Source organism: Zonotrichia leucophrys, chromosome Z (genome assembly GCF_028769735.1).
Source record: "Zonotrichia leucophrys gambelii isolate GWCS_2022_RI chromosome Z, RI_Zleu_2.0, whole genome shotgun sequence".
Taxonomy (NCBI): Eukaryota; Metazoa; Chordata; class Aves; order Passeriformes; family Passerellidae; genus Zonotrichia; species Zonotrichia leucophrys.
The window spans coordinates 34,942,671-34,959,641 of NC_088200.1; the positions used below are offsets into that span (position 1 = coordinate 34,942,671).

General features: G+C 34.3%; 1 protein-coding gene across 5 annotated transcripts in view; it reads left to right on the top strand.

Moving 5' to 3' along the window:
* Window positions 1-16,971, top strand: part of AP3B1 (adaptor related protein complex 3 subunit beta 1) — a 153,058-nt gene that overhangs the window by 26,336 nt on the left and 109,751 nt on the right. For all 5 annotated transcript variants that reach the window (XR_010443078.1, XM_064735990.1, XM_064735989.1 and 2 more), the window contains exons 5-7: window positions 1,547-1,707; window positions 4,745-4,811; window positions 12,985-13,164. Coding sequence is in view for 4 of the 5 variants with exons in the window: in XM_064735990.1 (XP_064592060.1) it covers window positions 1,547-1,707; window positions 4,745-4,811; window positions 12,985-13,164 (408 nt within the window). In the remaining variant the exon portion in view is untranslated. The remainder of the gene's footprint in view (window positions 1-1,546; window positions 1,708-4,744; window positions 4,812-12,984; window positions 13,165-16,971) is intronic.

Here is a 16,971-nt window from a genome sequence, read left to right on the forward strand (position 1 = left end):
TTATGTTACTTAACCCACACCTTGCATCTTGTTGGAAAATGTTGCGATCAGAGCACCAGTTGTGCAGCTGTAGGAGGATCTCACATCGACTAGAGAGTTTTCTGTCCCCTTCCCTTGAACTTTCATCCCAATGTCATATGTACTGCCTTCACTATCTGATAGCCAGAAAAGGCTAGAATTCAAATGACTTTGTATCCAGTGTTTTTTGTGATATATGTATACAGTGAACACTCCTCATGGCATGACTCTTTTAAAAGCTGTGAGTAATGAGTGCAGAGGGAGGAGTGATAATGTTGTGGCTGAGTAGCAAAAAAAGAACTGGTGCTGAGACAAGGGGGTAGACACCAAATAGTGGAGATTGTCAGCAACTAAAGAAATTACTAAGCCTGCTATGAAAGATAGGTCTCTGTTTGGTTTTTGTAATGTTTTGTTTCTCATTTTATAATGATTCTAATTTGGCTTTATGTGTGGAGATTTTTTTTTTACCTCCCACTGTTGAAGGAACTTTTTATTTTAAACTAAAGTGGCTGCAGATGAGCTTTGCGGACTCTAGTAGGAACAAGATCTTTTTCCAGAAACAGTCAAATAAAGAGCTTTCACCATCCAGATATTTAGTACTTAGAAACTTCTAAGATGCAGGGATTTTGAGATCTTAGTTTAATTGATAATTAGGTAATAACCAGTGTGAAAATATGTGTTGCCCGCTGTCGGTCCTTGGGAGAAATGATCTTTGGGAGTTTACCTTATTGCAAGACACTGTACAGTATGGTGAATTACTAATGCTGTAATTTCACTTTTCTAGATTTCAGGGGATTTAGTACTTGATTAAGCAACATTTTTCCCTTGTGTTCCAAACCCCATGATTAATGAATATGTTTACATAATAGTTCATCCAAATACAGATGTGTTGGATCTCCAGGCTAACCCTAGTATTGTAAAATTGACCAAAGGACTGGCGCAGAAGAAGAGAGGATAAGAAATAGAAAGAAATCTCAAAACATTTAGCTGAATATTTTGACATGTTCTTTGAAATTATTTTTGTTACTGACTTCAATTTATAGCTTGCAATAAAGCATAGAATGGATATTTGTCAAAAACTTGAATGGGAATGTCACAACTGAGAATAACATTTTTATTTGGCATTTTGTAAATACAGGCACTAAAATTGAGTTAGTCTGTCTCAGAATATCTGAATTCCACTTGAATTGCAGCAAATGTATGAGATTATTAAATAAAATATTCATATTTTTATCCACAATTAACATTTTTTTTCTGGAAAATTGCATGATGTTAATGTTTTCCTTTGTAAAATTTTCATATTTTCTTAATGTTTAATGTTCTGTCTCTTTATTTGTTTTACTTTTTTTTGTTGTTTTGGAAATACCTTTGTGTGAAGAAGTTGTTAGCATGACCTTCACTTGCAAGTCTGACTTAGATTTGCATGTTTTAATGTGTCATCACTAATTAGTGTAAGCACAGCAGTGTATTTAATGACTTGTTTCTGCACTATCTTATTTTATTTCACCCCTTCACTCCTGTTTTTTAGGACCCTAATCAGTTAATCCGTGCAAGTGCTTTAAGAGTTTTATCCAGTATACGTGTCCCAATTATTGTTCCTATTATGATGCTTGCTATTAAGGAAGCCTCTTCTGATTTATCTCCTTATGTGAGAAAAAATGCAGCCCATGCAATCCAAAAACTGTACAGGTAAGTGTTTCTGGCAATTACTGAAAAACAATTTGCAATAGTTGTGGGCTACGTTTATAAAGACTACTGTGAATTTAGCATGTCTCAGATGTATTTCTTTAAAATTGTGGGATGGACGTAGACTTTCTGTCGCTCAGCTGGTTTGGGTGTAATTCAGGCAGTTCTCTTGATTCCTAGACTTAACAGGCTTACTATAAAGAGATACAAAAAGAAACTGATGCACTACCTTTTGTTTTTTAAGATACTAGTTATTTTCATCTGTGTAACAACTATTTTAGTGGATATTCACAGAATCTATGAATTCACTGTTTCAAGTATGTATCTTTCATCCTTGGGCATTTGCCTGAAAGTAATTTGCCACACATGTGACAAAAGAATACTAACGTCTAGAAATTTTATCTGTGCAAGTCAAAATCTTTCAGATCTTCTTACTTCAGAAATTCTTGCTTTGTACGAGTTCTTATAAAGATGTGGGTACTGGTTTGCAGAGGTGGAGTCAATGGAACCCGTACCTTTACAAAACATTTCCAGGCATTTATTCTACTACTTCACTTTTATTTCACCAATTCCAAACAGTGGAGATTAAGAGATGTTAGAGGTTCTGAATCAGGTAAAACACACAGTAACAGAATCTGGAGAAACTGGCCTATCTCCTTCTATTTTCCATGTATTCCTAGTGGTAGTGAAATGGACATGGAGCTAACATGACAAAGGAAAACTAATGAAACTGATGTTCTGTTTCCTTAATGGTTCAGACGGTCTCAGAGGGTGCATCCTTCAAAAGCTGTCTTCATGCAAGCATCCTAAGTATCATGATACAAGATTTTGAGCTGCTGTAGCTGGAAATTCCTCCTTACCTAGACTAGAGTAAGCTTCATGATTACTTCTGAGTGGAGCTGGAGTTAAAAATTGCGTCCTTAGTAACAGGATTTGGAAGCTGTTTATAAAAAGATGTGAACTTTTATTTTCACATTTTCAAAACTTACAGTACAAATCCTGTATCTCATAGTGCTAGTTAACTAGGGAACCAAGGGAGAGAATATAATTTTCTTGGTCACTGGAGGAAGCAACAGTATAGGAAACTGGTGAAGAGGCTATCAAATTAACCTGCCCGCAGGCAGACTCAGTTGGCTTGACAGAAAGTAAGAATTAGGTAGTAGTTAACAAGCTGTCTTTGTATACTTTGTTTAAAAAAGTTAATGACTGATAGCTAGACAATTCAGCAATACTGAATCATTGCATTACTGATCATACATTGGTGGCAAGGCTGACTATTGGCCTACTGCAACAAGGAAGTCATTTCAGAATACTAATTTTTGAGTTGATCGGAATCAGAATCCAGAAGGAATGGATTTTTTAAGTAAAACTCAACAGATAATACACTCTCCTGCATCTAGCTACTCCATCTTCTGCAGCCATTTGAAAAAGAACTAGTAACCATTTATTCTAATATGTTTGTATGCTCCATTTGCTTTTTGGTTTTCCCAGCTTCTCTGCCTGTTTGATAGTTCTTTATTTCAGTTAGTACTCTAGTCAGGGTTCTGGATGCAAGTTCGATACTCCAGTCTTCCCTTTATTTAGTGTCATAACAGGAGGAAATCACAGACCTCTTTGGCCTCTTCTTTTATTTTCTCTTTGAAAATGGTCCCCTCCTTGTCTTAAATATCAGGACAGTGGAGGGGGAGGAATGTAAATACATTCATTCACGACTTTCTGAAGTCTTTCTTGATCACATAAATAAATGGTTTTGCTGAAGTTTTTTTAGCTTTAAGTATTACTTTCTCTCTAAATTTTCTGCCAGTTTTTAAAAATTTGAAATAAAACCTTTTTGAGAGACTTTTCCTCTGAAGGTTTTGGTCCTTAACAGAAGATCCAGTAAAACTTGCTTTACAAAAATAGAAGTTGGAATGAAAAGTGATCATGTAAGTACTTAAAAAACTAAGTACTGTTGTGTTGATTATGATGATGGTGGCTTCTAACAAATTTTTGTTACTCATTTTGCGTGTTCTGATGTTGCTAAGTCTTAGAGTCTTAGTGAAGTAGTACTCAGCCAGATAATGACTTTGTGCATCTGTACCTGGAATGATATACGGTGCATTAGGGCAGTCGATCACTCAGCATTAAAATTGAAGTATGCAATGATGACCAAATACTCCCTCATTTACCTGTAGTTGTATCCATGTTGAAATGACTTTTCAAAGGCACAGAACTACACTTCTCTAAGGGTCTTTGTATTAATTTTCTATTTTCTTTTGACTTGGCTTTAAATTCTTCTGTGCTGTATAGATCCATGAAGGGGAAGCAGCTGGAATGAAAAGTTTGTCCTTACTTGCCTAAGAAGCAAGTTTGACAGTAGTGGATATCTCTGGCAAATTTTTCTCTGCTCTTGTGATGTGAAAAGATACCACAAAGGTTGTTGCTTGCAAGTTTTGCTTTTTCTCTGCTTTTGCTATTCTAGACTTCAAGCAGTCTGTTTTCCGTTAGCTTGCACACCAGCTTTGTACAGGTACACTTGAATATCATGTCCACATTTCTGAGTTCCAATACTTCTGACTAAAACTAGTGTTTAACTTAAAAGTGGTTGAAGTGTATTACTCAAAGCTTTATGTTGATAATTAGATAATAAAAGTATATAAAAAATCTTTGTCCTGATGTTCATTCACCTCTGAATTATATTCATGCTGAAATTAATTTCTGCAAGAGCAGTAAGAACCTTGTCACGTAGCATCTGAAGTTCAGTCACGTTCTCTGTGATGTTGGTTAGCCTGTCTTAATGATTTTTTATGAGTTTTAGTTTCTTATAGAATACACATAAAGGGTCTAAGATAAAATTATATTTTTAATTTAATTTTATACTTCTAACTTACTTTCAGTCAAGTTCTTTTACAGTGTGTTCGTTGGAATACTTGCTTTTCTGGAAGTGATTTCTTCAAAGTTCTTTGTTGCTAGTTAGTATCTAAAGGTCAAAAATCAAACCTGCTTTAATTTTGGGTATATCTGACCAAGTCAGTTAAAATAATTTTATTTTTCCTCCTAGTCTTGATCCAGAGCAAAAGGAAATGTTGATTGAAGTGATAGAAAAGCTTTTGAAGGATAGAAGTACGGTAAGAAACAGATTTGTGACATACGCATTTATTTTTATAGGGTTTACTCCTGAGGCTGTCATTCAGCAGTAAGTAATACACTTTCCTAACCCTTGCCAATGTGACTTTGTATGTTTTTAGACATAAGTATCATTGTGTATTTATGCATTTATAGTATGAATGTAATAGTGACTGTCCTTTAATAAGATGTAGTTTTACTTGCATCATGAGGCTGTTAATTAGTTTTTTTAGCATGTGTTTTATGTGTGCTTCTTTAAACTTTATTTTGAAAATCAAAATTATATAATAATATGAATCAGTGTGCGAGTGTTTATAAATTTTCATATGCACTTTCTTTATTGGGAAATTAGTTTGATAATTTCAGTTAGTTTGTAGTAGTGTAGGAATAAATTACTTGTGTATGGTGCCCAGTGTGCCTATTGACATCCATCTATCTTGAAGTGTGCATGGATGTTAAAAATTATATTTGCTGTGCAGTTTGTTCTTGCCGGTATCTCGATTTCCACTCTAGTAAATAAGAGATGTTCTGACATAATTTCTGTAAATTTAACGCTCCTGTTATATTTAACCTGCCCTATATAGCTACAGGTTTTTCATATGTACTCTTGAATCTACTCCACAATCTTCAGTTCATTTTGTTTTGCAGATAAGTTCCCCACTTGTGAACTAGAAAGGTAATTGACCAAAGAATCAAAGTTAGATTTCAAAGAGAAACCAGATTTGTGAATTAAAACATTTTCATGTTCTTCTTGTTCAGATCACTACTTAATTGAATGTAATCCTTTTTGACTATGTGAAAATTTTACTAGATACGAGGTAGTGTATTGCTTCATCTGCTGTTTTCCAAGTGTTTTTGTAACTCAACTGTATCCTCCAGGTTACAGTATCCAGGGCTGTATCCTCTTCTAGCGCAGTCAAGGTGTTCAGAGCATAAAAGGTGCTGTTGACTAAAAGACATCCTGTAAGTGTCACCGAAGGGTTACTGAAAGAGGTGTGTTAGGGCATAGTGGCTGAACAGACGGTGAATCAGTTAGGTCTCCTGACTGCATCTGTGCTTGATTTGACAGAGGCCTTTGAGCTTCTGTGAAGTGCGCCTGCAGTGGTTGTTCATGTATTTTATTTCATGGTTTGTGCTCATAGTATACATACAGTCTGTGAATGTGGGATTAGGTTGTTAGTACCAGTGGAGGAATAAAGGGCTAAAAAATACCCCAAAAAAAGTAAAATCTCTGAGTTTGTACTCTATATCCTGAACCTTATAGCATAGGGTAAATGGTTATCCTATGCCTAGTCATTTACACATTTACTTTAACAAAAAAGTATAGAGTAGATTTGGATCTTTTATCTCCTTGGAGTTTGGAATTACTTATGGGGAGATAATGGGCTCATTGCCTATTGGGCGCATACACAGTGTATTGGACCCTGTACTTATAAAGATATCAGCTGAAGCAGTAGCTGAAAATGATAGACTGGACTTAGGTCTGCTGGATTTGTTTGGAGACATACTTGGTTAACTGCAACAACTTTTTGCTCCCTTTGATCCCTCTTTGTCTGTTCGCTAATGAGACCTGATTCCAGTCTGAGCTGACATCTCAGCTTCGGAAGTCTTACTATTTTGAGAACTAATACGAAGACTAATTATTTCAGAAAGAAAACATACATATCTCTTTTTAAGGCTCTCTGCATTTAAGTGTGCTCTTTCACCCCAGACTCCACAGCTTGTGGTGGTCTAAAATGGATCAGTCTCTATTAATCTTTCATCGTTTTGGAAGCACTACTTTAGCATGGCAAAGCTTTATCTTAAGTAGTTCTCTTTTGTCACGTACCACTAAATATTCCCAGAAAGCTTCCATGTTTACTAACAGAACATGCATAGTGCACAAGTGTTTTGTTAGCCGGTAACTCCAATCTGAATAAGCTTGTTCTTTGCCCTAATTGGAAAATAGCAGTTTGCTCACAGTGTGGAAATCAAGAGTGACATTTGTTGCTAGATTCAGACTTTAAAATTGGAGGAGATGCAGCTGCTTATAGGTGGTGGTCCTTAAGTACAGGTGTGGCCTTAGGCTGTCGACTTTATAGGTTTAATAAGGATGCATCCTGGGGAAATTTGTGTTAATTTGATTCATCTTTTTGAATTCTTTGAGGGAAGCTTTACTTCATACACTTCTCCTAAAAGAGAAAGCTCCTTCAATATACTTTCTAAAAGTGTTTGTCATTTTTATGTATTTTACAGTCTTGCTGAAGAATTGATTAGTGGAATGTCTCAGCTTTTTGCAGCTCATGTTCTCTGTTTGACAGTCAGAGTGCCTGAAATCTGTAGGGTGATAATGTGTAACTGGAACCACAAATATTTGACACTGACCTTTGGATTCCTTCTACTTAAATGCAGAGCTGTTCCCTTACATTAATATTAGTTGCCATCTCTTGCTAGCTCTAATCTAATGTCAGTGAATCAGTATGTTCATTAAATAGTTTTTTACCTGACTTGGAGAGTCCTAGTGACTTAGTTGAATATCAATGGTTTTCCACTTTTGTTCACTTGATGGAAATGTCAAGTTACTTTTTGTATTTCTATGTATTTAAGGGCTGATAATTCTCAGACAAGCCATAATATGTTAACCACTGGTATGTTAACCACTGTATCTGAAATAATCCACTGTTGATTGATTATTGGTTATTTTGATTATAATGTTTTAAATATTTTTTCCTTTAATCAGTTTGATTTTTTTGATCCATGTTTGGAGGGAGGATGTAATTAGTAATATTAACTAGGTACGTAACAGTCTAATATTATTCGGGTGATATTTGACACTGTATTTTATTGAAAAGTAAACTTTTACTCAAAATCTGTTCATTTTCCATAGCTATTTGACCTCAAGCAGGATTTTTGAAATTTACTGCCATAATCTCTATGTTAGAGATAGAATAGCTAATACGTGTAGATGCCTCTAAATTTCTGTAAACCAGGAAGTTTTTTCAGAGAGAACATGCTGTTGTATGTTTCTAATGCAGTTTTTGTTGCATGGAAAAGACTCCATGTATTTCAATTAGCCAGAGTAATTTTACATTCGAAATAGCAAGGCATTATCTGGAGGAGAATATTACTATAGAAAAATTAAATAATTTTTAGACCGTATAAGATGTGGGGTTTTTTTAGATCTCAATCAGTAGTAAATTTTAATATAAGCTGAGGTAAGCAAAACTTAAAATGAGATGAGATGTAACCTTAACCCAGCACTTCATTAAAATTTCTGGTGAGATAAATGAAAAATCACTCTATTCCTAGACTGTCTTAACACAAAGATTCAATTAAAACGCAAGCTTTCGGTTAATCTAAAATGCAAAAATATCAAGTGCAAGCCATTGTTAACATACCCTCAAGGGTAGCTGATTTAGGAATTAGAATCTATCAACAAATCTGTGACTTTTTGCAAGTGTATTTAAATTTTAAACAGATGTTTATAAGTATTTTTATTATTTAGGCTTATAAATTCCTAGTTATGTTTTTACCCTTGGTTAACAAGTACCTAACATATTGATAAGCAGGTACAAGAGCATGAATACCTGCTCCTTTTGTTTTTCTAGTAAATCACTCTAGCTGAGCAGGTGACGCAATTTTATGTAGAAGGAAAGATAAGACTATGCTTGTATTCTATGCTAAAATTATTTTTCTCGGGAAGTAATATGGCTAGTCATATGTGAAAGTATAACTGGGTGTTTTGGAGCAAACTAGTTCCCTTTTCTTTTTAGTCTATTCTGTATTGCTTCGCTCTAATTCTCATTTTCTATTCCATGATAACCTAGCTTTAACGCATAGGGTTTAAGGCAAGATTTGTTGCAAAAGTTCCTTTTGGAAGAAAAAGATACTGTGAAAGACTGTAGTTAGCAGCCTGTGTGTTTTACAATGCTAAGTAAACAACAATGAAAATGAAGTTCATTAATGATATCTGAGTTATAGCAGGTTAAAGAAAAATAAAATCCATATTGGCATTGAATATTGGCATTGAAAATGAATCATGCATGTTATCCAAACCTGTAAAGCAAAAAGAACTTGTGACTTGCATTCCACAGTCTAAATTAAAGTATCCCAGGTATATTAAAAACTTCCTTACTAAAGGAAAGGCAGGATGTAGTTGGGATGTAGTTGTATGGAGGATGGGTATATTAAAAATGCCCAAATACATTGCTGATTTGCATCTGTAGCTTTGAGTATATTTTATTTTGTATGGGTACATACCTCTTTAATAATGAATTTATTATTTTGTTCGGGTGTTACAATTTTCTATTAATAATAACATGTAACTTTGCATTAACATTTTGGGGGTGAAAAGACCTTATGCAAATATGTGAGTATAGATGTAAATATGTGAGTATAGATGCAAATATGTGAGTATAGAGATTTCTTTTGCAGACTGCATGGCTACCAGATAAAGTGCAGATTCTTCCTCAGTGACATTCCTTTGATTAAAAGATCGTCCTAGGAATTGGTGATGGCTTTGTGATGAAGATCTAACTCTTACACTAAAGCAGTGTATTTAGGCATAAAGGGGAAAGAAAGCTGGGTACTCTTCAACAGTAGTCTTCAGCTGATAAAGTAATATTTTAGTTTGGAACCCAAATGTGTGGGTAAGACAATGTTTTCTTAACTTATTGATTTTATGATGGTAAATGCTTCAATTTTGTGGAAAAAATTACTGAGTTTGTGCAGATGTTTTGTTGTGATAGATCTATTATCCAGCTATTAGAAGATAAATGACTGATCTTTTCCTCTTTCCTTGCCTCCAGAAAATTGAAATAAGAAGGGGAATATCATTTGGGCTGTATGATTAGGGCAGGTGGGGTGGCCATTAATTTAAGAGAGAAGAATTGTGGCAGCATGGGCCAACTTGCACTGTATTATCAATCAAACCTCGATGCACTTCTTGTGATGACCCAGCACTCTCAGGTTTTCACAACGTTAATTAGAATTCATGACAAAACAGATGCAAGGAAACGTTTTGTACCCTTCATAATTTTATAGAAAATTTATTGTTATTAGAGGAACCATTTGCTTAGTGTGATTTTTTTCATTACCAGCTTGTCAACTAGCATAGATAATCTGGAGAAAATATGAACTCCATAGATTGGGTGTCACTTTTGTTGATGGTTCATATAGTTTACCTTGGAGCACAGCTAATGGCTGAAGTTCATAGCAACAGCACAGAAAAATGTGGCATCTAGTGGAAGACAAATGAACCATGTTTATTGCTTTAATATAAAAAATACATAAATGGAAAGCAGCATTTGAATTTGATAAGCTCATTGCTAGTTTTGTTGGAGTGATTTATATCTTCTCCTTATACAAAAAGCTACTATTGACACAGTGAGATGGAAATTAACTGACTGTTTTTTAGAAACTGATATTTTTTGGTTTTATATTCTGATTGAATCATTTTGTTTTAATTTTAAATACTTTTATGGAATGTTGAGCATTTAATAAACACAGATTATTAGCTGTTTCACTGATGTTTAGATATATAGTAGGATCATACTATAGGGGAAACAGTGTAGGCTAGAAAATAATCTCTTATTGAGAAAGCCTTAGAAAATTTTCTCAGAGAAATCTGCTTGTTACCAATGCATTTTCAGTCTGTCACATTCTTACCTTTTTTTCCACTTTCAGATTAAAAGCCAAATTTTAGAAAAGACAGTAATGGGGAGAGAGGCATGATCTTAATAATGTCATGATGAATGGCAATTCCTATATTAACTTGTAAATTTAGGGACTTGCCACAGGAATAAAGTGCTTGTTTATCCAATGCACCTCTTTCATTTCATCGCATAGGTTCAATTTTTTTACCAATGTCTTTTAAGTGCTCACAAGTGACAGCATGGTCATTGTAAACTTGAGTAGGAGATAGATGTAATTTGAAATTAGTAATTGTTTCAAATTCCTGTATTCCATTTTGACTCGTTCTTTGTATTAAGTTGTTGTATTTTATTTATAGTAACTGAACTTTTTAAAAAACAGCAGTGTTTATAGGATATATTATAAGTTTTAAATTATCTGAATTAGTGTTGTATGTGTTTTTTGGTCAGCCTTCAAGATAAATCATATCCAAATGAAAAAGAAATACAGCAAAATGTGTGTACCGAACTACTAGTAGTAAAAGACAAGGGTGCTGTCTTTAGAATTACTGTTGGAAATCTGTGTTGACCTTCACCTATGAACCTAAAAGGGTATTTTTAAGCATTAGACTGAGACTGTTCTGATAGTCATAAACTGATATGTATCAATCTCCCTTGTCTCTATGAAACAGTAACCTACAAAAAGTCTCTCTGTGTGGTCTTAAAGTAGTATGTCTGTCTTTTAAAACTTCAAGTCTGTCATATTGTCCTCTGCAAGCTGACCTTAACTGTAGTTCAGAGTTCTGCATTCTGATAAAAGGATTTTGCACTTTTCTGACGGGAAAGCTTCACAGCTTCTGTGGCCTAAATGAATACCTGCTCAGGACAGGTCTGGGATTAACCAACGCCTTCTGCTGAGCTTTGAGCACCCACCTTATCATCAGCTCTCCACAGTTTTTAAATACAGATGTGCTCTATCGGTAACCTATTATTAAGAAGAAAGTTTAGTGCAACAACAGATAAAAGAGAGCTTTTGTTTATATGATACAGCAAATTATTTTAGATGTAAAGTATATTTAGCTCTGTCAAATAATCAGATTTTGTTCCTTGGAATGAGTTGCATTCTTGTTGGGACCAGCAGGTACCAGTATGTGGATGAGGCTGGAGACAATAAATGCAACTTCACGTTTATTCTTATTCGTAATTCATAAAATCCCCACAGAGCCTGAGACTTGTTTAGCATAATAGCAAGACTATCTTCTGTGCTGTTTTCTTTCAATTGTAGTGTTGAGCGCATACTAATAAACCACATGTCAGCCAAATACAGGGAGAAAAATGTAACATATGAATATCATTGTATTTAATATTTCTCAAAAAGTACTGTTTCAATAAACTGCACTTCTATTTAATTGCTTACTTTAAGTCATTGGGGAAATTATAGAGGTTGAAATGCAGATCCCTGGTGCTCGGATAGAATATGACATTAATTTGCTGCCAGAAGGCTGTGCTGCATGCATGCTAACTGCATACATATCAGCTGCTTCATATAAAGTATCATCATTTTAGTTATTTGACTTAACATGTACTCTGACACAAAACAAATCTTAATTAAAGCAATTAGAAAAGAAAGAACACTAATCTTAGGCACACAATTATATGTCCTTATAAGGCATGGTCAGCTTTTGATCTTTTCTTGCAGTTAAAGTAACCTGCTGACAGAAGTTTAACCGGAACTCCAATATATATTTCCTCCCATTATTTTAAAAGAAAATACCCAGGCAGAAGATTTTAGTTATCCTTGAGGTGTTAGAATGTTGATAATGTATTTAATTTTCTCATAAAAACAAAGCTGTTTTGTAGTCATAGCATGTTGATCTTTATGCGTGAATAGAGGTTTCTTATGAAGGCAAAAAATTGTGTGAGAACATAGGATATAAATGATGCATTCCTTCAATTATGTAACTGTTAAGGAAGTGCTAAACAACAGACAGAAATTATTTGGGGGGTGAGGGGGAGGAGTGTGTTGACTTCACGAAACTCTAAATATAAAATTTTCTGTGACAGTTAATTTTGCCATATTGAGAGAGAAGTTTGAATTCCAGTAATGCCCGGGGAACTTGGCCCAGTTCTTCTTTATTTTGACCAGGCCAGTGTTGACAGAATCCCAAAAGATATTGCTGGGCATATATTTTACTTCTTGTTGTTCCCTGTTACTTCTGAGTTAATTGCAAGTTCTCTGTTAATTTATTTAGAAGCTATATCTGTAAGAAAAAAAAAAATTATGCTTACATTGCACTGTGTCTCCAGGACTGGGAGCTAAGATTTATGTCTGCAATAGAAACAGCAAGTGTTTTCTCTGTTCTAATAACCTTACCCCAATTCTATTTTAAATAAGATACCATTTCTGTGGGTTTACTTTTTTGTTGTTGTTGTTGTTGTTTTGTTTGTTTTTGCTGAATAGAAATAATTTTAAATTGCTGATAATTGCTAGTATTAATTCTGATTCTCACTTGTGGTCTAACTGTATACCTGATACTGACCTTCTGGGTTATATTTTGTTTTCTAGCTGGTAGCTGGGAGTGTGGTGATGGCGTTTGAGGAAGTGTGTCCAGATAGAATAGATCTGATTCACAAGAACTACCGAAAGCTCTGTAACTTGCTGGTTGATGTGGAAGAGTGGGGTCAAGTTGTTATAATCCACATGTTAACTCGGTATGCGCGTACCCAGTTTTTAAGTCCATGGAAGGTAAGTTTATGATTTCTTAAAATACTATTGTGAGCCTGCACTCTGAATTATTTCCATTGTTGGATTTACTTAGTCTTTTAAGATGCATTTCTTTGGAGACTTCAGTAAAAGCAGAGATCAAATACATAAGTCAGCTCTCTAAAATTTCACTAACACAAGGCATATACCTTTCTTCAGAGCCTGAGAATTCTCCTTCCAGGGTATAACCTTTCTTATTTACCTGTGGCACAGAAAAGATTCCTTTTTCTGTGGTTCTTTGAGCCATGTTGCTATTCGCTTTAGACAATTTTACATGAGTCAAAATCAGAAATGTTTGCCATTCTATGCTGAAACTTATATTGCAGATACTCAGTATCACTACATAACAAACATTACACTGCTTGTTTAGGCTTTGTTAATGTGCTGAGGCACTGTGTGAAGACTTGAACATATGTATTTAAAATGTGAAATGTTAAAAATGAGGTGATTATTTTCATTTATATTGTGTAAATATGAGTATACTTCAAAAAATTTATAAAAAGAGGTTGTTCATGACACAAATTCTGTCATTTCTTACAGTAAACAGGGCACAGCTCAAGAAACGTATGCTGTTAACGTTGTTTCAGTGGAGACCTAACTCTGAATAACAATTTAAATTAAAAGATTACTTCTGGAAAGAACTGTTTAAAATTGCTCTACAAGTCTGGTTATTTGTGTTTATTAAAGGCTTGGGGATGTTACTAGTGTTAAGTTTTACCATTTAATTGGAAACTCATTCATGTTTAAAAATGTACATTTTAGTGCAGATTATTGTCATTTATAAGTAGCACGTTAACAATTTTTTTAAGATTCCTTTTTTCAGCATTGGAATAGGGAATAACACCAACTGTCACTCTATCACTGAGTTCTTTAAACTGTCTTTTAATATCCTTAGCATGGAAAAAAACGAAATGCAGTGCCATTCTGTGTTAAAATATGTGTAATTTATTGTGTGAAAATAATTGTATGGCAATATATTTGGACAAACAGTTCAGTCTGATTTAGTTTATGATTATATTAACTTCTAGAAAAAACAGGGATTATAATGAATATAGCAAAAATAGAAGTCTGAAGTAGAATTATATGTATGGGCTACTAGTTAGATTCTGAAACACCTTTTTCCTTTTTTATGAAAAGTAAATTGGTTGTAAGAACACATCTTCCCATAACATTGCTTAAAATAAGGAAAGTATTTTTAGATAATAAGAGATTTAAGTTATGTTTTCCTACTGTCCTTGAGGCAGTGTTTATTACATGTTGATTATTGGAAGAAGGCAACTTGCATTCTTCTCTCTGATATTTAGAGAGAATCAAAATTGATAATCTGCTTTACCTTAAGCTTTAGTCCCACAATACAATTTTAGTCTGTAATTGGACGAAAGGAAAGTTGAAGAGGAGAATGACCTCCTGTCTTTGACTGAGAGGTTTGAGTTCTTGATGGGATTTGGTTCCTTTAAGACTAAATCTTTTTTCACTGAAACTGGGTGGATGACAGTTGCTGCTGTGGCTTCTGCTCTAGGAATGGGAAAGATTTGTGTGAAAATACTGCCTGTGCCAACCTTAAATTAGTCATCAGTAGTAAAGTATTAATAACACTTTGTTTTCACTTTCAAGATCTTCACTGTAAAATTTAGTTTGTCTACCTACTCAGCAATTTAATTAGCAGATTTTTTTTGTGGTGCTAGTTGAAATGCATGCCTTTGTCAATACATTCTTAAATGAACTCATCATACAACGGGCCATCTTGTGCAGTAGAAGAGATTTTTAATTTAGTTTATTTGCATCATTATGGATCAGTATTTAGGCTGTTTATATGTAAATGTATGATTTGAGGAACAATTAAGTGTTGACAAAGTAGATTGCAGTCATATCAATTGCAGTGCATTTTCCATAATTTTTCTAACTGACATCTTTGATGATAAATAGTGGATGCCGAGTCAAAGCCGATTATACAGTGCACTAGGAATTCATGGCGCTGTCAGAGAGAAGACCGATTGACTTTAAATTTACATATTAATGAGAAGATTTGTTAAGAGGGTGCTTGACTATAGAAAATAACAGCATATTTATAGGGCACGACACTTTATAAATAAAGCTGATGCAGGAAAATGGAAATTAAACCTATCAGATTAATAAATTCAAGGCTGCTAAAATGCATATTTGCATTTTTATTCAGTAAAATTTTCCCTTACTTTTTGAGGAGCATATGTTGTTTTTGTTTCAGTTAAGCTAATTCCTAACAAATAATGCTGTAATGTTTGGAACTGATTTCTTGAGCATTTAGAAATCTAAACGAAAATTTTGAATACTTACCAGTTATGGAGAAAAATCTTTTTTTAGGTAATATGCTTTAAATTGTTGCAATTATCCATTAACCAAGAATCCTTAGATTTTTATTCCTAATTCTAGATTCTTTGAAGAGTATAATTTTTAATTCTAATTGTAAATGAAGTAAGAAAGAATGTCCTTGGTTTATCCTATTTGTCTTAAAATACTTGGGGGTACTTTTTGGGTAGTTACATGCAAATAGCAGTTTCAGAATAACCTTTTTTGTCATATGAGCTGTATGTATTCTGCTTTAACATGTGTTAGCTGAAATGAGACAAGACACTCCTATTCTGGAGTAAAAACACCTGCTTGGGACTAAAACCAGCTAAGAACTATTCCAGGTTTTCTGGGAAGTAAAATACTTGATAGCAGATAAAACTGTGATGCATTTCAGCTTAAATGTTTAAATGCTTAAGTGTTGTTGTAGAAGTTGTTGGGACTGCCAAGCTGTTTGTAAATACCTCCTGAACCATAACAGCATGCTGTCTAATAAATAAAGATGTGTAGAATAATGCTGTTGGTAGTTTTCATGAATACATTGGGTTGTAGTCTAGCAGTTCAGGAACTGGTTTTCAAGCTGTTCAGCCATCCCTGTTTTTGCAAGGAGATGAGGATCGCAGGAGGTAGGAACTACTTCAGCTGTCCTGGTACACAGTTACCACCAAACTTGTGTGATATTTGTGAAGGCAACTTCTGAAAACAGGTGACTTGATCAGAAGTTTCAACAGTCTTTGTATAAAGCAAGATGGAGCTAGGAGCTGCAGTCTAGCAAAACAAATGAGCCTCTCAGGGCCATTCAGCTTCATTTCAGACAATTGAAGATTACATAAATAAACTTTCTTGGTGTTCAGTAAGGATTGGAAAAGAATGGTGAATTCAGATTGATCATGGGCTTCAGTCATTATGAAGATCCTGATAAGTACTTATAGGAATCATGTCTCAGGCTTACATTGTAGGATTATTTATTGAAGTATTGCTCAGTTTAAAGTGCTCCGAATTTGGCATAATTGTTGGGCTGGGAGGGATTGAAGGGGAAATTAAGCATGAAGAAAACAATCTGAAAGAATAAGGACTTCTTTGAGAAAAACATGAAGTATTTGAATGTCTATGTATCTAAAAGCATGAACCATGGAAAGTAGCCCAGCTCTCAGTAATAAGAGGAAGAAACAGATTGAAAATATTTATTTTGCTTGATTGTTCTGACAAAATATTGAGGTCCCTTCTGGCTCAGCTGTTGTGTGATTTCTTTGTCTCTTGTTAAATGTTTTATTTTGTTAATGTTTCCTGCTCTTGCAGTACATTCTCAGAATCTTTTAGTTATGAGTTCTTACTGTATGCCATGGTCATAGTGTATGCCATGTAAAGGTCATGGTTTTGTGTGATGGAATTCAGTGTCTAATAGATGCTTCAGACAGCTGAGCATCTGATGCTTCAGCAGCTGAGCTGCTTTAGATGTTTTAT